At 46.4% G+C, this 21,273-nt stretch overlaps 1 protein-coding gene and 1 long non-coding RNA gene across 2 annotated transcripts; both read left to right on the forward strand.

Moving 5' to 3' along the window:
• Positions 1-585: 585 nt before the first annotated feature.
• On the forward strand, positions 586-5,896 carry LOC103557212 (uncharacterized). Its single transcript, XR_011530840.1, has 3 exons — positions 586-1,232; positions 4,777-4,920; positions 5,674-5,896. It is a non-coding gene; the product is annotated as an uncharacterized lncRNA (long non-coding RNA).
• A 2,782-nt stretch (positions 5,897-8,678) lies between these two features.
• LOC103557211 (antileukoproteinase-like) lies at positions 8,679-11,865 on the forward strand. Its single transcript, XM_008529626.2, has 4 exons — positions 8,679-9,145; positions 10,091-10,252; positions 10,678-10,827; positions 11,618-11,865. The coding sequence occupies exons 1-4, from the start codon at positions 9,061-9,063 to the stop codon at positions 11,644-11,646; spliced, it is 426 nt and encodes a 141-aa protein (XP_008527848.2). The 5' UTR covers positions 8,679-9,060; the 3' UTR covers positions 11,647-11,865.
• The last annotated feature ends 9,408 nt before the right edge of the window (positions 11,866-21,273 follow it).

Genomic DNA, 21,273 nt, shown 5'->3' on the forward strand with positions numbered 1-21,273 from the left:
ACTGCCAGAATCTGAACCCATGAACCCCAGGCCACCCAAATGGAGTGTGTGAACTTAACCACTACGCCACAGGGCTGGCCCCCTACTGTTTTTTTTTTCTTTTTTAATAAAAATACTGTTTTAATCTTAAAGCCGGTACCTGCATTGCTACATTAAGGAAAATAGAAAGTAATTGAAGCTACTTTAGACAGTATAGTTCCAATTTTGTAAATAACACACAGAACAAGAACTGGGGGTAAATACGTCAGAATATTAATATCGAGTATCTGTTTGTAGGGAAACAGCTGGCAACTTTTGAGACCGAGTTAGCATGAGAGACTTTATGTCTAAACCACCCCCCACCCTCTGCTTATTCTCGCCGTGCGCTTTGGAGAAACGCTTAGACCTGCACGTAGGCAAGCTAATGAGTAACCAGTCAGCAACCAGTAGAGAGAATGACTTGTTAGCAGAAGATTTCAGGCCTCTGCCCAAACTCTTGCTTCTCTCCCTCAGAAGAAAACAACTATGTTTTCTTAGATTCCTCAGGAATGTCACATTCAGCAGATCCAAAACTTTTGTCTACAGAGAGGCGCCCGGCGGTCTGCGGTCATCCAATACCTGGCACTCCTGAGTCCCCTCCCCGACCCCGTTGGCCTTATATAACTCATTTCCAAATCAGTTCCCCTCGCAGATGGTTTTTTAGCATAGTCCACCATCTTTCAGTTAGCTAGCTCATTGCTTAAGTGAAATTTTCTCTCTCCACCGCCTTGCCTCTTGACAGATTGGCTTTTGTCTTGCGGAGAGCAGGTCAAGCCGTTGCTTGGCATCACTTTTATTTTCTCATTTAGATTTTTCCGCAGGTTATAATCCTGCAGCGTTATTGCTGGCACCTTCACAAATCGCTGTGATGGAGGGTTATGGTTGGGGAGCAGGCCGAGCCCTCCCATTGTCCATCTGCTCCCCTAACCTCTACCCCAGATGTTCATATTTTCTGCTCCCATCCCCACACGCCACATTCCCACCTTCTGGGTCTACTCCCCAGGGAGCTGGTTTCAGCAGAAAAAAGAGCAAATCTCAGCAGCCCCTTCCAAATTGTGGGAGTGCCTGGGAGGGAATTAAGCCTTGTCAAAACTTCCAAAATTCAAACCAGGAAGAACCTGGCTGAGGAAACCTGGGTGGATGGGAATTCAGTTGTGCAGTTTCTCCTGGGTAGGAGGAGGTCTTGGAGTGGCATCTGTCGGCCTTGATGATGGGTAAGAATTTTATTTATGACCTCTGTTGTTCGAACTCTCTCCAAATCTCTCTCTATCACTGTTCTCAGGTTTCTTCCCTGGAGCCTCCATGTCGACCAGGATCTTGACCTGAAGGAAGAGGATTCTGTACCTCTCCTATCTCTGAACAGACATAATTGCCTTTTTTAAAAAATGGCGTTTTTAAATAGCATGAAAAAAATGGCAATACCTCGACAAGGTCAAGTGACCCTAGGGACAGCCACAAGTTGGTGACACAAGAGTGTTGGTGGGCCTGGCGTAAGGAAGGGACTTTCAGCCAAAGCAAGGAGGGCGTGTGCTGCATCAGAGCAGAGAGAAGCAGAACCATGATGGGGCAGGAGGGGAATGGCACGGAACAGTATCAGTGCAGAAGCAGTGGCCTGAGGCTCTGAAGACAGCACAGCAGCACTCAATGGGCCACCGTGCGCAGAGCCCCTGCTGTAATAAAAATAATGGCTACTGTTTACTGACGTCTTCCTAGTGCCCATCCTTGTGTTTTTTCCTGTCTGAATTCCTCACCACCCTCTTTGAGTGAAGAAGTTAAATCCTCTTTGCAGACAGGAGGAGACTATGCCTCAGAAAGGCTAAGTGATTTTTCCAGAGTCACAGAGATGGTTAGTTGCAGCACTGGGATTTTCAAGAAGGTGCGCCAGCTTCGTGGGCCCAGGATCCTGTGCAGTCACCAGGTCTAACGCTCTGCAGTCGCCATCTTGAAATCTTTAATGATTTTTGAACAAGGTTGCCTTGCACTGGGTCCCACAAATGATGCTGCTGGTCCTGTCTGGCTGGCAGGTAGGCCTTCAATAATACCTGCATCCATTAGCCACAATGCATGAAGACGGACAGGAATGGTAAATAACTCACCAAGGGGAGAAAATCAAACCTAATGAATGAGATACACTGATGAAAAACAAACCAATATGCCCCATAGAATCACAGGAATGCTCAGAATTGGGGGAATCAGGAACTTAAGAAGAATGGTTTTGGGGCTTTGCCATATTTAGCGAATAAAAATAGAGGATGACCAGTGAAATTTGAATTTCAGTTAATCAGAGAAACTGTGTTTAGATAAAAAATGAATAATTTTTTTTTTTAGCATTTGGGACATACTTATACTATAAAGTTACTTGGTGGTTTATCTGAAATTCAAATCTAACTGAGTGTCCGTGTTTTATCTGGCAAAGGTATTTAGAACAGTATTTGAATGTCTATAAGGAGTAAGCAGACCTATAGGTTCTGCTCTGATAGGCCTCAGGCTGTTGATTGGGGCAGAAGATAATTTCGGGCCTATGGGTGCCTACCTTAGTCTCCCACGTATGCCAGGGCAGTTAGGAGGAGCCGAGACATTTTCAGTGGGGCCACACCCTCCAGTGAAAGTCTAAGTGCCAAGGCCTGGCAATGGCCCTCAGAGTCACATAGACTCCAGAGACCATGAAGTCCTGTGACTTCCTCTTCATTATGGTCCTTCTCATCTTGGAACTTTGATGTCCTGGTTCTGGGCTGTGGAAGGTGGTGGTATTCTCCCTGGTGACTTTTAGTCACTGGATTCAAGCTCCACCCACAGTCAGGGATGTAGGGGGTTCCTTCCCAGCACAGGGGTATCCCAGTCCTCTGTCCCAGAGCCCCAGCTCAGAGCTTCCCTTCCAGTGGGCAACCCAGGCTTTGGGAGTAGGGGAGGCTGGGTGTTTGGCCAACAGGATCTGAGTTCTTTGTGAGTGCTTCGTCTGGAATCTGTCTGGCCCCCAGAACTTCTCCTCTGCCTAAATGGCTCTGTATCCTTCCATCTCTCTCTTATTCTCCCTCTCCCTTCCTCTTATTCTTTATACTTCCTTCACTGTCTTACTCTTCACCTCTTTCTTTATTTCTGTCTATGTGTTGGATTCCTTTTAATCGGATTCATATTCTTTGTCTCTTTCTCTCTGTGTGTCCCTTACTCTCTCTTCTCTGACTGCCTGTCTCTCAGTCTTCATAGCGATGGTTCCATCTGTTTGTCTTTAATTGCTCTCCCTCATTTCTGTCACTCTTTGTTTCTGGGTGTCTTTGTCTTTCCCTGAGACAGAAGTATCTGTTCATGAGCCCTACACGTGCCGTCCTGAGCCAGTGACTTTTTCCTGATGGGATGATGAGGCACCCTGACTACTCTCCCCTTGAGGCCCCTGGGCATGGCTGCTCCCCTACAGCCTCTCTACCTTTCACCTCCTGAGAACGTGGCTCTTTACTGAGTTGGGGAACGTGGCCCCATCTCACAGCAGATGAGAAGGATGAGAAAGCTGGATTCTTTCCCCTCAAACCCACTCTCTCGTGCTAGCTGATTCAGCCCCATGATGCCGTATGACAGGCAGTGCCCAGGGAGAAGAGACACCACCCTGGCCTCCGTTGCATCACATGCAGGGACTCTGTTGACATCTCAGACTCCAGAGAGAACGCCCTGCCCAGAAAGAGTGGTTCCTGCTGGATCAGGGGCTAGGTGTCCATTTCAGTTGGTGGGTTGGTCAGTTGGTGACCCAGTCAGTCCGTCCCTCAGTGCCACATGCCACCAGCTACAAGCACTGTTTAAGGGGACACTGGTGAGAAGGAATTAGATGCCCCTTCAGGAGGTGCATTGACAGCTGAGATGTGGGAGGGGTTAGTTTCTGTGGCAAAGCACGGAGCCAGGGCTGGAGTCTCACAGCATGAGGGTGACATCCAGAGCTTCCTACAACCTGCTCATCCGCTTTGTCCAGTTGAGGTGAAGCCTGGAAGTGTCCAGGCAAGTCTGGCAAGGGCAGGAGACTCTCCCCCTGCACTAACATGAAAAGAACTGCTAGTGCAAAGATGACCTCGGGGGCTGTGAGGGCAGGTGTGGGGACATGTGTGTCCCCATGAAACCTAAAGAGGGGTCCAGGCTCAGATCAACGTCCCCCGTCCATCTTCCACTCCATCCAGACCCATGTGAAGGGGTTCTCTGCCCTGCCACCTCTGCCTGGCTTCCCTGTCCGTCAGTCTCATCCCCACTTCCAGTCCTGCAGCAAGGAGCCTCAAAGAGTTACTAGCTTAGTGGAGGTTCTGCTAGAAACAGACTTGAGCCAAGGCCTCGAATGCTCCCAGGAGAGACAAAGGGATGAGCAAAAGAAGCCAAGCCATTTGGGAGGAAGTCCCCACCTCAGCCTGGTCCCACAAGGATCTTTGGAGCACAAAACAGGGATTTTGTACTCCCACACTGGTCAGCCATTGTCCAAGAGCTGAAGGGAGGGGACATAAACTCCCAGACACTTCTGGTTCTCCATCTGGGCAAGGAGACGCCTCTGAAGGAAGTCTCAGGGTGAACCCATAGCAGCAAAACAATAATCCGGGTCATGGTCATACAGAGACAATGAAAGGTGTGGAAGGAACCTGAGCATGGCATCCACCATGTTCAATGCAGTCAGTCACCTGGGGCAAGGCTTCCGTCTCAGACATCTTTGGTGTGGGCCCTGGAAGAGAGAGCAGCTTTGAATGGTTCAGGAAGTAGCTTCCGGACTATAACCTGCAGCCCTGCTCTGTCTAGGAGAAGGCTGGAAGATGTCCGGTGGCACCAGCAGCTGCAGAAGCTCCTCCTACAGAGATGAACGTGTCAACGACAACCAGTGCAGGGGCTTTTTCAAGTGTTGCGAGGTCCTGTGTAGGAGGAAATGTGTTTATCCCACAGCAGGTAAGGAGGAAGTCTGAGCTCGGATGGAAGTCCTTCGATCCAGTTGGTCTCAATACCCTGGTACCCCAGACCCATGGGGAGGGCGTGCCCACCTCCTTATCTCTGGCAGAGCCCTTGTGAGGCCTCTCTGCATTTAACACCACCCTTGTCCCAGGCAAGGACTCCCACAGGGTTCCCTGGGACAGTGCTTTCTCCCAGACCCCTCCAAGGCCCCCGGAAGGAAGGTCGCCATGGAGTGGAGGAGGAGCAGGCAGCTGTGGTCCTGGGTGCAGGAGACTCGAGTTGGAATGAAAACTGCTTGTAACTCACAGTGTGACTGTGAAGGACGACTGTATCTCTCTGAACCTCAGTTTTCCCATCTGTAAAATGGACACAATCACATCCATCAGGACTACATCCTACACAGGGCTTAGTCATCCATAAAGCACTGTGGGAGTTGAGGGCTCTTTACTGATTTCCCCTCTGGGTCCTGGGGGGCGTCCACAATAAAGCCCAGCAGGACCATCAGAGTTGGGGGCCTCTCGAGAATCATCCAGCCAGTGTCCTGATTTTACCGATCGCAACACTGAGTCAGTAAACAGCTGGGACTGACCCCAAGACCAGTGATTCTTCAATTTTGCCACCTCGCGCTCCATCTTTCCTGCCCCAAATGGCCTTGGAACTTGTTGGCCAGGGTCCCACTTGAGGTGGAGAATCTGGACATAAGGTGGCTGCCCCATAGGTAGACGTGCTGATCTAATGTTCTTTCTGCAGACAGATTGATGCCAGTGTGATGAAGCTGAGGATTCCTGGTGTCCAGGGAGTCCACTTCCCACACAAGCCTGAGGTATCCGCAGTCCCCGCTGAAGCCTTGGTGCTGCCACGGATGCTTCCTCTGTGCCCGGTCCTTTGTGTATTCCTGGCACCCAGAAAAGGGCTGGGCACGGAAAATGTATTTTGACCAGAGAACAAATAAAAGCACACGCTTCTGTCGGCATACCTGGCGTCTGTGATTCACAGAGTCTCGCCTGGTGGCTGGGAGTGGGTGGGGAGCGTGGAGACTCTCCCACAGCATGAATCCTCACACTCATGGACATGGTTTTTGTCTAAGCTATAGATCTAGAATTCAAATTGCTTCTAGGTTTTTCCTTCAGGCAAGGCTAAGTTGTTCTTGTAGAAAAAACCGAGGAACTCTGCCAAATAGATGGACCAAGTTACCCTCTTACCTGCAGTGTATATGGGTCTCTGTTTCCCTGTAACTTAATCAATAATGTGTTTCTGACTTTAAAATCCTTCTCAAGCCGGTGTATGAAAATTGATGTCTTATTTCAGTTTGCATGCATGATTAGTTAGGGAGCCAAATACATATTTGAGCATGCAAATAATCATGATATGATTAATATTCATATTTAGTGCTGCATTAACAAACAATTACAAAGTCTCAGTGGCATAGCACTGTACCAGTTGATTTCCACAGACTCAACGGAATTGTGGGGCCGTATGAGAGGGCATTCAAACCTTACAAAACTTCAAAAGATCCGTGTAGAAAGAGCTGGGGAGGGGAAACCTCAGCAGGTAGGAAAAACAGACTCAAAAGGCTACGTACTATTTGATTCCATTTATGTGACACCCTCAAAAGGCAAAACTATAGGGACAGAAAACACATCAGTGGTTGCCAAGAGCACAATAGAGGAAGGGACTGACTCCAAAGGGTGCAGGAGAATTTTGAGGAGAGATGGAACTGTTCTCTATCTTGGTTGTGGTGGTGGTTACATGATCAAAACTCATAGAACTGCACCCTAAATTGGGTGAATTTTATAACAATAAACAAGATAGACACATCCCTCCCCCTTTAGGACCTTATGTTCTCATAGAGAAGCATCCCCATAACCCAGCTCTGAGGATCCTCAGTGATAATCATCAAGAAAGTGGCAAGTGCAGGGCAAGATGGGGAACCGAAGAGGCCCTCCAGCTCAGAGAGAGAGACAGTCTCATGCATAAAGGCACCCTATGGCAAGAAGAACAACACTTAGTGCTTTCCCTGGGTGATTGTACTTCTTCATGATGAGCTATGTGAGATAACAGGCTCTCTTTCTTACATATTTTTTATTTTTATCAAAGTTCTGCATGCAGATGGATTAAAGAGTCACATCGTTTTACAAAGGTTCTTGTGAAAAACAGCAGTTGCTTACTACCCTCCCCCACAGAGTGGTATTGGCACCTATCTCCTCTCTCTGAGTCCTATTCGTGTAATGTCACATCTTGACTTTCCAGTTTTAGATATAATCTGTTGACTTCCCACGATTGAAAATGAGATTTCCTCTACCTCTTTTCTCCCTACCCCTCTAGAATACAGGCTCACCCTTCCACCACCAGTGCCCCCGCCCCCGAAGTTAAACCTGTATGATAATTTTGCTTAGATCAGCACCATTGTTTACATTATTATGACTATGTGAACACTGTCGCAGCTGAACTATGTGGTAAACTACACCACTGTTCCCTTCTGGCACAACTTTTTTATTTTCTCTGAAATGAAAAATTGTCTCATCTTGCGTTTGCTGGGTTTTCTGCGTACATAGCGCCTATTCAACCACAAACTCTTCACCAGTTGCCAAAGTTTCCTCTCCATGTATTCATATGCACTACTAATTTCCCCTTCCAGAAGACGAATTCCCTGGAGCCCTCCGAGCCCCTCCAATCTGGGCTGATGGCCCTGTATTTCTGGTCCTCAGTTGTCACTCTGGGATCTCCCATCCCTGTCATCATGGAGACTCCCTTATTTTCTCTCCTACATTCTCTTTTCTGTATCCCATGCATTTGTTTTCTTGGTTTCATCTTAATAGGCTTTCTTTTGATGTTTAGAATTGTTCCATACAAACCTCTTGCCAGTCAGTGTTCAGTAAATGAGAACCTTCCTTATAATCACGAAAGAACAATTGGGGTAATTTGGGGTGTGGGAGAATTTTTTGAGCATGTTACATGGCACACCTTCCCTAACTAGCTGTTAAACTGATGGCTGAGAAGAGCTCTAATGGTTGTCTCGGGAAAGGTGGCTCAGCTGTGATTCACTTCAAATCAACTTCACTTCCACTCGCAGTGCGAAGGGGTAGCACTGTGTTCACTGTCTTCCACGTCCTTCCACCCCCTTTGCCTCAAATCCTTCTCGGTGACCTAGTCAGTTATTACTATGCCCCCTTCACAGCTGGGGACGCCGAGGCCTGAAGAGGTTTGCATTGCTGTCCCCTCTTCAGCTGTCGTTCAACAAGGACACTTTGAGAAACCCGCATGCGACTAGCAGAGCGCCTGGAACTGCGGATGTTCCACGGAAACAACTCCGGAGGGAGCAAGCGAATGTGTCACCCGGAGTTTGGGGAAGGGTGTGACCCTGAGTAACTCAGCAGGGAGTGTGGCAATCCCCAAAAGTCCAGGAGTGTGGGAAAGTCAGGGCACGCTGGGAGCCACAGTTCTGAAATGGTTCCAGGTTTCTCAAAAGTTCCTTTGTCACATCCTTCTGGTCTGCCCTTTACTCTCCCCTCTTTGCCCCTCCCCTGACCCACCTCAAATGCAGGTGTTTCGGGGTCCCCTAAGATGTTCCAGACAAGCCTTATGAGTTGTGGCTTTGTCAAAACTTTGTAAATTGGGTGAATTTTACAATAATAATCAAGATAGGCACATCCCCATTAGGACGTTGTATCCTCACAGAGAAGCATCCCCATAAACTGGCTCTGACGATCATCAGTGATAATCATTAAAAAAGTGACAAGTGCAGGGCAAGATGGGGAACAGAGGAGGGGCTCCCAGCTCAGAGAGAGAGAGTCTCATGCACAAAGAAACCCTATGGCAAGAAGAATAATGCTTAGTGCTTTCCCTGGGTGATTGTACGTCTTCATGGTGAGCTGTGTGAGAAAATAAGCTCACTGACCTGCCTAGTGACACCTCCCCCTCCAAGTTTTATTTCCCTTCCTAGGTCTCATGCTCTTGCTTGGGGCAGAAAAGAGCCATCATCACTCTGGCTGGCAGTGCCACTGTCCTCACCTGAATTTCCTGCTTATGAAACAGCAGCTGGGAGGACTCAGGGTACTTCTGATGGGACCACACCCACAGCGGAAGGTATAAGGGGTGAGGCCGGCACTGGCCGCCACAGCCCCACCAGCTCTCACAATGAAGCCCAGCCGCCTCATGACCTTCGTGGTTCTCCTTGCCCTGGGAATCGTGACATCCTGGGCTGTGGAAGGTGCTAGCAAAGGTGAGTCAGAGTCTTTCAGGCTGTAACCCGGTGCCAGGGTAAGTGATGGCTCAGCGTGAGGATGGCCTCTTCTTTGTAGCCTAGGGGCTGACCTTGAAGCCACCTTTCCAACTGTCTGTCCCGTGGCCCCTAATTTCAAGCATCTCTCTGAGGATTCCAACTAAGAGAGTTTCTGAGCATCCAGAAATCCGCCTTTCACCAAATGGACATGTTTACACCAGCCTCTGTGTTTCTTCTTTTTCTTTCTCTACAGCTGCTTCTCTACTGTTTGGTATTTTGTTCTGTGACATTATTTTGGTCTCTATCAGTTTAATTTTCCAATTTCTCTCTTTTTCTCTTACTGTCTTTTTTTTTTTTTAACAGTTACTCCTTATTTCTCTATTTACTTATCAGTTGATCTGCTCCCTTTCTTTCAATCTCTGATGAGTTGTGTCTCCTGCTGTCACTGCCCGTCTCTGCTTCCCTCCAAGCCAGGGTGTGTCTCTCCCTTTCCCTGGGCCAAGAACACCTAACCAGGAGCTCTATCTAGCCGTGTACTGGAGCTGGCTTATATCGGCTCATGATGGCTGATTGTTAAATTTTCAAGAGCTTTGCAAGCTAGTTGATGTCACATTGGCAGCTTGGAATCAGCCATGGTGGGAGTATATACACCATGGAAACTGGCAAACACTACAAAGGCTCCCCCTCTTAAAACATTTACCCGAACACCACCATCTATATCTTCTTTCCTGTGCCATTGACTCCCTCTTGGTTGAGTGGTTGGCTAAGCTTGGCACTGCCCCACACCTGCCTTGAAACTGGAATCCTAACTGCTCCCTCCATTCCTTTGGGATCAGCCATCAGGATTAGATTTTCTCTTCTCTCCTGAGAAGCTGATTCCTTGTCCGGGGTTATGGTTGTGACTCAGAATCAGCTCCTTCTTCCTCCTTTGTTCTTACCCTGCAGAAAAAGCTAAGCATGGAGTCTGCCCCTTCGTTCCCCCTACGATATGCTTTGTATATGAACCCCCTGAATGCCAGAGTGACTGGCAGTGTCCAAAGAAGCAGAAATGCTGTCGTGCCCTTTGTGGCATCAAATGCGTGGAACCTGAAGATCCATCAAAGCCAGGTGAGGAAGTAGAGTCCTGGAAAAGGGGACCAGGGAGATCTGAACTTGGGGACATGCATCTCGGAGAAGTGGAGGGGGCTCTTCTGAACTGGGCTGGAGGGTGGGACAGAGCCACGTCACCTCCACTCCCAGCTCTGTATTCTCAGGTTGTCAGTCAGTCAGGTGGTCAGCCAGCCAGCCAGCCAGCCACTCAGTCAGTCAGTTAGCCACTTAGTCAGTCAGTTAAGGAGTCAGTCTGTCTGTCAGATGCTTACAACACTGGTTGGGGTCCGCTTGGTGGGAAGAAGTCTCCCTCAGGACATGCACCGGCCTGTTTGAATACTGAGGTGGGGGAGGAACTGACTTCCATGCACAGGGTAGAGACGGGGATGGGAGTTTGGGTGATGTCTGGGGGGGCCTCTGAGTTGTGGCCTTGTTCTCACCAGTTAAGGTAAACCCTGGGAAGTGTCCAGTGGTCACTGGCCAGTGTAAGACGTCCAACCCCACAGACTACTGCCTGAATGACGGCCATTGTTTGTTCGGTGACAAGTGCTGCAAGGGGGTGTGTGGGAAATCATGTGTCAAGCCAGTGAAAGGTAAGGAGAAGATCTGACTCAGATCCACATCCCTCCATATGCCAATACAGCCTCAACCTCCCGGTGCCTTTCCATGTGAGGGGGGGGGTGCTTGGCATCTCCCTGCGCCACCCCCCTCCCCCAAGAAGATCCTCTGCCTTCAACACTGTTCTCTAGACAAGAACCTCCAATTGTCTAGGCAAGAAGTCACCAGGGTCACTTAGGACTGGTAGTGCTGGGTCCTGGGAGAGAAAGATTTTTGGAATGAGCCAGGAGGAAGGAGCCATGATACAAGTGGCAAGAGTTCTATCTTTCATTGTCATCTCTGCCTCTGACTGACTGTGCGACTGTGAGCAACTGCATCTTCCTTAGCTTCAGTTTCCCCATCTGTAAAATGGACACAACTATACCCACTGAGATACCAAACATCAAAATGATTTTTAAGACTTGAAGCGCTGGTGCACTGAGAGAGCGTTGCTGTGGTTATGGCCTCAATTGGCTGGGCTATCTGGAACCACAGGAAACCCCAGTAGGCTGCACAGACATAGAAGCTTTGCAGGCATCATCTGGCCCAATGTCCTGATTTTACCTGAGAGAAGACGGAGACAGAGAGTCAGCGAAAAGCCTGGATTTGTTCTCGATTCTTAGATGAAAGACCAGCGTTGTTACAACTCTTCCAGCACCTCGCTCTCTCACCACTTATCCCGCGGGACTTAGGGCCTGGTGGCAGGAGGACCCTCTTGGTGGGAAGGATGTAAGGGTCACTTGGATTGTTCCTGTGCTGAGGCTCTGTTTTGTTTTCCTTCCACAGATTTACCCTTGCCAGCTCAAAAAGATTAGGACTTCCTGACCTGTGTGGTCTGGGGATTCCTTTTTCCCCCAAGCATAGAAAAAATGAGACGACCTTGGTGAAGATGTGGCTTCATGATCAATATCTTTTTGGGGGCTAAGTTTTGGCCTGTTTTATCTATGTATCCCCAGCATCCAAAATGGGCTTGGTGCACAACAGGAAATGTCTATTGATTCATGAATAAATAAATGTGCAAAGTTTTCCCTGCATTTCCATCTTCCTTGACTCATTCAGTCTGGTCTAGGATATGAGGGGTGAGGTGAAGAATGAAATGTCTGCATCTGTGAGGTTTGTCCTACAACCTATGAAGCAGAAAGAAGAAAGTGTCTCAGAACCAAACAGATATGAGTTTAAATCCTGAAAATGTATATTATTGGCTCTGTAATTTTGGGCAAATGACTTTGTCCCACTGAGCCTCATTTTCATCATCTGTAATATGGGAATAATAACGGCAAAGCCAATTCCATAAAGTTATGAGGATTGGGAGTGATAATATATGAAATGAATAGCCCAGCAGGTGCTCGGTAAATGCTAGATTTATCTCAGGGTAAAAAGCTTTCTTAAGCAAGGCACAAGGAGTTAAGAAAATGACTGATCAGTCTAACTACATCGACATCAAAAATGACAACCACAAAAGAGTTGAAAGATAAACGATAGCTTTGAAATAAGTATTTGAAATAATTATAACAGACAAAGAAATAGAAAGAAGAGATGTGACGAATTTCTAAACATCAGTAATAAAAACAACCAAGCTCTTAGAAAAATGGACTATGAATAGATGGGCTGTCAAACAAAAGGTATTGTTATAACTGATGGCCAGTATAGACCTAGAAAGAGCATCAACCTCACTTGTTATCAGAAACAAGCCAGTTAAAACAACCAGAACACCGTTTTTCATCTATGAAAATGGCAAGAACTAAAAGTCTACAACATAAACTCTCAGAGACTCTAATGGTTTGCTGATGGAAGTGTAAATTGGTACAGCCCCTTAGAAGGGTGATTTGGTTATATCTAATAAAACTGAACGTGCACATAAGTTACCATCTAGCAATTTCCCTTCTAGATACATAGGCAAGACAAAACATTTGCCAATGGGAACCAGAATACATGTATTAGGATGCTTATTATAAGATTGTTCCAAAGACTCAGAAATTGAAACCAACCTAAGTGGCCCTCAATTGTGAAACAGTTATGCTATAGAGAAAATAAAATAAAGTTATATAGATTAACATGGAGACAATCATGAAACAGTTTTTTGAGAAAATCAGATTGCTTATATAAATATGCAGTATGAAGTATTCACATATATTTAAAAATCACACATAAAATAACAAGCTGTTTGTGGGTATATATCGAAGGATACACACTAAATGCAGGATGATGGCTTCCACTGGGAAAGAGGAATTGAAAACGGGACAGGTAGTTTTAGCCAAGGAGACTAATGGTTTATCTTCAAGATTTATTACTTAAAAACAAAACAAATACAAAATACCCCCACTCTAGGTACTTCTAGCATCAAATGTCAGGGTAAAACAAATTGTTCTACTCTTTTCTTCTTCCAAAAGCCAAACCCCACTATATGGAGAGCAAGAAACAGAAACTCGAAATCTATCTTGGATGAAACTAGGAATCATCCTTACCCACTGACTACAATATAGAACTGGACATCAAAATTTCAAACTGGAGAAATGTCACAGCTAGTGTCTTGCAGCAGGAGATATTTATGAGAAGCCCTGTAGAATTTTGGAAAGGCTCAGAAATCCAGAGTGGGAAAGAGAGGGAGATTGTTTCAAGGGGGGTGACATTTTAATATCTGCACGAAGAGCAGTTAGACTCTTAGTTCTACTCCCATATCTTGGGCATCTCTTAAAGATATTGGAGGCTTTGGTCTCTGAAGAAATTGGAGGAGGACAGGAACCCTAGGCTCAGCCATCCCCAGCACAGAGAAGGAACTGAGACATGGTACCAAAACCAGAAAGAAATGAAAAGCTGCTTGTGAATACTGAGGTTGCCGGCACCTCACCTTCACTCCCAACCTAGCTCCAGAGTTTGCACAGCCAGGTTTAAAGCCATCAGACAGAGAACCAGGGGATTCTTATGTGGAAAAACTGAACTGCTCCAGAGAAAAGACCTGTATATGAAGACCCCCATTTATTGGAAACCTGCAGATGGAGATATCCAATTAAAAGCTGAGAATTCACCTGTAGTAGTTAGTAGGGCTACTCACAAATATTCCAGTTTTCTTCCTTCCTCTGCCCCTGTGAACTCAGGCATGCTCATATGACTCACTTTGGCTAATGAAATGTGAAGGGAAGTGATTTGTGTCACCTCCTGGCAGAAACTTTAATAGCCAATGTCCACGTGGCTTAGGTAAAAGAGTGCTCCATACATTTCTGATGGCATCTATGGCTCTGCATGGAGGATGGGAACAAAATATCACTGAGAACAAAGCATTGGCTGCCCATAGGGAGGGGGAGGATTGAGTACCTCTGACCTAAAGCCTGCTTAACTTTACCCCATGACAACTTACTAGTGACATAGGTGTGTTATCCCTAGCCAGCCTGGAGGTCCTGGGGCGGGGTATCAAGGTGCCTGAGTCAGCTGTCATTTCCCCTCCTGACCTGTGGGAAAGGCTCCCGGGAAAGGCCCGTGTTCCTGCTGATTTCCTTCCCTGAGATGTTGCCTCACTCCATCACTCTGGCTGGGAAAATTTACTCCTTTGCCAAGAAGAGTCCCAAGAATTGTCGAAATCTAAAAATCAGTGAGGATCAGGAGACCAGGGCTCAAGTTCTGGTTCTGCCATTACTAGCTAAATGACCATGGACAAGCCACTTACCCTCCCTGAGTCTTGGTTCCCTTCCATGTTAAATACAGATATAAAATAAAAATAACAATTCACGTTTAACATAATCATTTTCATAAGACCACCCTAGGAAACCAGGCTAGCCGCTCCCTGGCCTTGACCTTAAAGTGCCCACCTACAGGGGCAGTGAAATCACATACTTGTGGAGGTCTCTATGGAGAAAGAGTTCAGGGTGTCCGAAGAGCTCACATCATTTTCTTTGAAGTTTGTTCACTATCCCCAGTGAGGGAATGGACTTAGATGCCTATGACTGCAGCAAGGTGAACACAGAACCCAAGCTGAGCTAATTGGATTCTCTCTTGTGCATTTTGTTCCTAGTGCTGGAAAATGATCTAGATTCAAGAAACCATTGAAGGACCAGGAACATGGCTAAAAACCATAAATCTGGCCCGCAGAGAAAAAGAATAAAGTGGGCCTGAAGCAGAGAGGAGAGACCCTGCAGCAAGAGAGAGATGGAGATAAGATAACCAACTCTAGCCTTCGCCAATATCCACGGTCTCTGCTGGACTGAATTTTCCATCTTCCTTTTCAGTTGAGTGTAGCCATGTGACTGAGTTTGGTCAATGAAATGTGAGCCAGAGTGATGTGTTCCAATTCTGGAACGGGCCCATCAAACCTCTCTCTCACTACCTGTCCCAGCATGGAGAGGACTTCAAGGACCTAGAGGGAGGTGTGGATAGAAGGAGCCCAGGCTCCCGAGTGTCCGTGTGGATCATAGCCTCTCCTTCCCACTTGCTTGGGACTATGACATGAGCAAGAAACAAATTGTATTGTGTTAAGACACTGAGATCTGGAATTGTATATTGCATGATTAATACAGTTCCTGACCGCTGTTTGGAGTCCCGTTTGGAGTCCACTGTATGGTCTTGCTTTATTTCTTGCCCTTGAGTTCTATTGATGCCTCATTTCATCATGGATCCCACATGGAAGGATTTCTAGTCCATCTTTAGGTGGGGTTATGGGTGGGAAGTGAAATGAGAAGAATCAGAAAACTCAGTTTGACTGTCTCTGGCTGGACAGACACTTCCCTGAAGCAAGTTCAGGCATGATGGACCCTGACTAGGGTTAAGACCCCAGAGTTTCCATCTATCGGCATACAGGGCTGCGGAGGGGAGTCAGGTGTTCACGTCCCTGCTTTCTTAGACTGCTGTCCTCCCCTACTCTGGATACTGGGCCTTTCAGCGTATCCCTGTGGCTATTCCCCAGAACTCTGGAGAATTCTCTCTGTTTTCTTCCTTTCCAACTCTTTCCCTTCGCTAAAATCGTTTTCCTACTTTTTTGCATTCCCTTCTCTGTGCCACTGCATCCCTTTCCCTGGAATGTGCCACCCCTCACTACAGGAATACCACGTGTAAATAAATTGCCCTCACTCTCCAGGTCCACCGAATGGCAAGTGATTCTCTCCTACATATGCTTCTGGTGTTTGGTGGGGAGTGGGGACTCAACTTTCAGTGCCTGTTGATTCTGTGCGGTGGAGTATGGCGGTCTGGAAGAGAAGAGGGAGAAATCAATCTTTTGGGAGTGGATAAGGGGAAAATGGTTGCAGTCTTCCATTCTGGCTTGAGCTTACTCTCAACTAGCTTGTCTGAAATCAAGCATTTGGACCACAAGGTTAATTTTTCTCTGAAAGCCCCCAAAGTTCTATATGAAGGAATCCAGTCTTACTGCATGTGGTCCATTAGTTCCGACCTTATTGTGCTAAGAGAGCATCTGCCCTTCCACACTCTGCATTTTGAACCTGTCCTACACTGATAGAGAGTTCTGTGCTCAAATCCCTTCTTCCTAGCTTCTTAATTTCTCCCTTTTTGAAGAAAAGGGTGGGGCAATTTCTCTTTCATCCTGATTCTTTTCAAATAGGTCTCCTTTCATGGAAGTTAGCTTGAAGTGGTATCTCTTTCTTCCAAACAAAACAAACCTTGACTCAGTCTCTCAAGGTTAAGGCAACATGAGGTATTAAGGAATCACTCGGCCGGGTTTCAGGAACTGAGGTTGGTTGCCCGTTCTGCTCCTGACTCGGTCTGTGACATGGGGCATGTACTTTGACTCCTCATTTGTGTAATGAAGGGATGATCCAGCTGACCTTTAAGGTCTCACTTTGTTCTGCTATTTTATGAACTAATGATTCACAGAAGCACCTTTGAGGGAAAGCCCCAGTAGGGTGGGCCACCTCATTCAGTTTTACGAACTCCCTATGACTATAGATTCCCCTCAAATGTCGGCACCACTTCTGCCCCACCTTCTCTGGTTGCTGTGGCCAGCTTCCCAGGACACCTGCTTACCTGCTGACTGTGACTTATGAGTGTCCTAATTAGTCACATCTAGAAAATCAGAGAGAGTCTGTCTAGTAACATCTTCTCAGTGTGTAGATGGGGAAACTGAGGCCCAAAGAGAAGCTGTGCCCAAGATCATATAGTAAGTCAGTGGTGGAGTTGAATATGCTTTATCTCCAAGCCCCACATTCTTTTTCTTTATTTTCAAGTTTCTTTTTTGGGGGGGTTTTGTGGCAGATGCTGTGGTGCGTCGCCCACATCCGCCTTTAGGACTGAGGCAATCACACTTTCAGCTGCGGGGAGCGTTAACCGCGGACACTCACAGCGGCGTCCCTCCCTGGGGATTTCCCTGGGCCAAAAGTGAGCTGCTTGCTTCATTCAAGGTTACACCCCATGCCCAGGGGCAACCTGTATCCACTGACTGGTTGACGTTAGCGTTCAAAGGCCTAGCTCCCTTGTTCAATGTGAGACACTTTTGAAGGGCCCTCCCAGCTCCAGCGCTCCCCACGGGATTGGCTGAGCCTTCATTGCAAGTGCATCATGATTCCACTTCTCCTTCTGTCCAGCCCTGCTTCCTTTACTCACAGCTGTTGCTCCTGAGAATAGTCCCAAGTAAACCTTCTGCACTAAACACTCGCCTCTGGACTGTTTCCCAGGGAACCTGACTGAAGGAAGATTATAAAGTGATCATTGCCCCAAAATTCATTAAAATTAAAAAGGGCTCTGTGAAAGGCAACGTCAAGAGGATAAGAAGACCAGCTACAGACTGGGAGAAAATATTTGCAAAAGACACATCTGATAAAGAACTGTTACCCAAAATCGACAAAGAACTCTTAAAACTCAAAAATAAGAAAATTCCCCAATTAAAAAATAGTCCAAAGACCTTAACAGACACCTCACCAAAGGAGAGCTACAAATGGCAAATAAGCATATGAAAAGATGCTCCACATCATATGTCATCTGGGAAATGCAAATAGAAATAACAATGAGGTACCGAAACAAGCCTAGTAGAATAGCCCAAATCCAGAACACTGACAACACCAAACGCTGGTGAGGATGCGGAGCAAGAGGAGCTCCCATATGTTGCTGGTGGGAATGCAAAACGGTGCAGCCACTTTGGAGGACAAGTTGGCAATTTCTTACAAAACTAAACATACTCTCACCATATGATCCAGCAATCACACTCCTTGGTATTTGCCCAAAGGAACTGAAAACTTATGTCCACACGAAAAACTGCACGTGGATTTTGTAGCAACTTTACCCATAATTACCACAACTTGGAAATAACCAAGATGTCCTTCAATAGGTGATGGGTAAGTTGTTTTACATCCAGACAATGGAGTATTATTCAGCGCTAAAAAGAAATGAGTCATCAAGCCATGAAAAGATACGGAGGAGATTTAAATGCACATTACTAAGTGGAAGAAGCCAATATAAAAAGTTATATACTGTACGATTTCATCTATATGACATTCTGGAAAAGGCAGAACTACAGAGACAGTAAAAAGTTCAATGCTTGCCGGGGATTGGGAAGGGGGACATGAGTAGGCAGAGCACAGAGGATTTTTAGGGCAGTGAAAATACTCTGTATGATACTATAATGATGGATACATGTCATTACACATTTGTCCAAACCCATAGAATGTACAACACCAAGAGTGAACCCCAACGTAAACTATGGACTTCGGGTGATTATGATGTTCAGTGTAGGTTCATTGGTCTTAACAGACGTACCACTTCGATGGGGGATGTTAACAACGGAGGAGGCTATGCATGTATGGGGGCAGGGGGGATGTGGGGAAACCATACTTTCCTCTTAATCTTGCTGTGAACCTAAAACTGCTCTAAAAAAATTAAATCTTTAAAAAAAAAGAATTGGGAAATTAAATGTAATTTCTAGACTTTTAAAATGTTTTTTAATTCACGGGTAAGCATTACATTTTTTTAAAAAGTGATCATTGTCCAAAAATTAGAGGAGAAAGGTAGAAAGCAAAAGAAAAAAACCCTATGACCGCTTTTTCAGCATGTGTTCTGTGTGTAACCCGGTTTATCTCCTTTCAGGGCGATATGTGGACAGCCCTGGCGGCGTATTTCCTTGAGCCTGGGGTCCTCAGTTTGGAATAACCCTTGCTGGAGCTAAGGAAAGTGTGCAGGAGGCTGGTCTAGTAAGGTATTTGGCATTCCAATTTCCTGAAATATCCAGAGTGGGTAGTGACATAACATGGGAGTCCTCTTGGGCCCTCATCTGTTGTGAATTGCAAATAACGCTCTTTATTTTTCTGACTGTCCAGCGAGTATTGGTTGGATCAGACGACAAACAAGCAGACGCAGCACACCCTCCCTGAAGGATAACCAATTCTCAGATAATGTACAGCCTCAATCTACACAGAGAAAGAGAAACACTTTCCCAAAATGCCCATAATTTACAAAGCCATCCTCCCCACAAAGGAGCTAGTATTTATGTTATTTCTCAAAGCATCCCTTTGTTCCTTTCAAGTTGTGACTCTTGCAATCTATGGGGAATTGAAACAGTTTATACAGAAAACAAGCCAAGAGTTTAATAGGACTATGTATACAGGCTCGCCTGTGTTCTCAGGCCGGTCACTCGCCTCCTCTTCTCTCCCTGTCTGGAGAAAGTGTGTCTTGTTTTTTCTGGTTCAAGTGCGTTTTTTCCTTGGTTGTGATTACACTGCATGTATAATTTCATATCCTCTTTTCTGGTTTACATTATAACACAATCTCCCAGTGTTGTAGAAACTTCATAAATATCTTGATCTTCGTGAGAGCAGGGGTTGTGTCAATCGGTTCTCTCAGCCTTATGCAAAGCATCCACTTGGCGTGGAGAGGCCGCTCAGGAAACATTGTTTAGCTGAATTCAGCTCATGGCCACATTGTTGTCCATTTTAAAGCTATGTCATCATTTCTGTAACTTCACTGGATAAACCAGCTGTTCCAAGTTCTTAGTTTCTATTGTAGATGATGTGTATATGTAAATCCTTGTGGCTGAATCATTTTTTCTTTATTTTAGAATTTTCTCCTAGGACAGATGCCTAGAAGTGGAACGTACTTGGGGAAAGAGTTTGGATATTTTTAAGGCTTTCAACACAAATCGTCCCACTCTCTGCTTCCCCCAAGGCCTTTATGAAAATCAAATGAGGCAGAGGATATAAATGATCATGTCAAGAATTCACAGGGTGCCTGGCATATAGTCGGCCCTCAGGAAACGCTCCCTCTCTTGAACACACTTATGTACAGAGACACGCATGTGTGCCTGTAGACACACAGGTCTGCCATGCAGATGCACACATTTGCTTACTACTGACTCTCTCTCCCATACAAAGTGTATGCTCTGCTGGGCATTGACAACAGGTATGCCAGGCTTGTCAAACTTTAACGTGCACAGGAACCATAAAATGCAGATTCTGATTCAGTAGGTCTGGGCTGGGGCCACGGATGCTGTATTTCTCAAGCTCTCAGGTATGTTGATGCTGCTGGTCTGTGAACCACACCCTGGGGAGCAAGCAAGTATGCCACCAAGAGACAACAGGCACGTAGAAACACACTTGCAGGCAGAAATAAAAGCCCACACATGCACATGAATTTACAATCTCTCAGAAATATGCTAGGAAACAGGAATCAGGGAAAACTTGACCTGTTAACACCTGCCCCGAACCTGAAAAAGCTATGTTCTGTGAATTTTTTAGGACTGCATTCGAAACACCCACTGGTGCTGGTCAGGAGAGGAGGGAACAGAGAAAACAATGGCCAGTGTTTAGGCAGTGCTAGGGTGCTAGAGAAGGACAGGACAGAACAGTCTGGACATTTTCTCCCTAAAATAAGTGCTGCTCCCATGAAATGGGGCTTGGATTCCTCCGAAACTGTCGGATCCAGACCGCTTTGGAACCTGGCAGCCTTCACTTCCGCAGTCCCATACCTTAAACAGCAGCGACTCCCCAGCTTCTCAGCTGCCCCAGGGTCGGAAGAGCGGACAGCATCAAGGGAAGAGCACTTTGGACCAGTGGTTCTGGTTCTACTCTCCCTCTTGATGTCCTGCAAAAATGCGGGCAAGACCCTTCCCTTTCTGAGTCCCAGTCTCTCCATCTTTGTGCTAGGGGTGCAATGCTTCACTATCTCTAATTTCTTGTTACCCTTCTTTCTGCCACCTGCAACTCAGACATTCTGCACTTCTGCATTTCGTTCAGCTCATATTCCAGGGATCATGTAACGCAGTCTCCACAGTATACAGATAGGGAAACTGAGACCCTTAAAGGAGACAGCACTGGTCCACATATTTTGGAACTTGTGCCTCTCCTGTCAGTAGACCTTGCAGCCCCCAGCCACTGAATTCCCCTTGTGGGAGTTTGTCTAATGAAAAGCCAGCTGCAACTCATATTTATGACACTTAGACTATTTCCCATATGGAGAATGCATTCAACCACTTGAGAGAATGTTGGCATTTTCTTTGGGTGTGCATGAATGCCTAC

This window comes from Equus przewalskii, chromosome 21 (genome assembly GCF_037783145.1).
Source record: "Equus przewalskii isolate Varuska chromosome 21, EquPr2, whole genome shotgun sequence".
NCBI lineage: Eukaryota > Metazoa > Chordata > Mammalia > Perissodactyla > Equidae > Equus > Equus przewalskii.

Bases quoted from the DNA above. Each gene is read 5' to 3' on its own strand.
- LOC103557211 (XM_008529626.2), top strand. From the start codon at position 9,061: ATGAAGCCCAGCCGCCTCATGACCTTCGTGGTTCTCCTTGCCCTGGGA. The intron at 10,253-10,677 runs GTGAGGAAGTAG...TGTTCTCACCAG, and splicing joins TGAAGATCCATCAAAGCCAG to TTAAGGTAAACCCTGGGAAG. The intron at 10,828-11,617 runs GTAAGGAGAAGA...TTCCTTCCACAG, and splicing joins ATGTGTCAAGCCAGTGAAAG to ATTTACCCTTGCCAGCTCAA.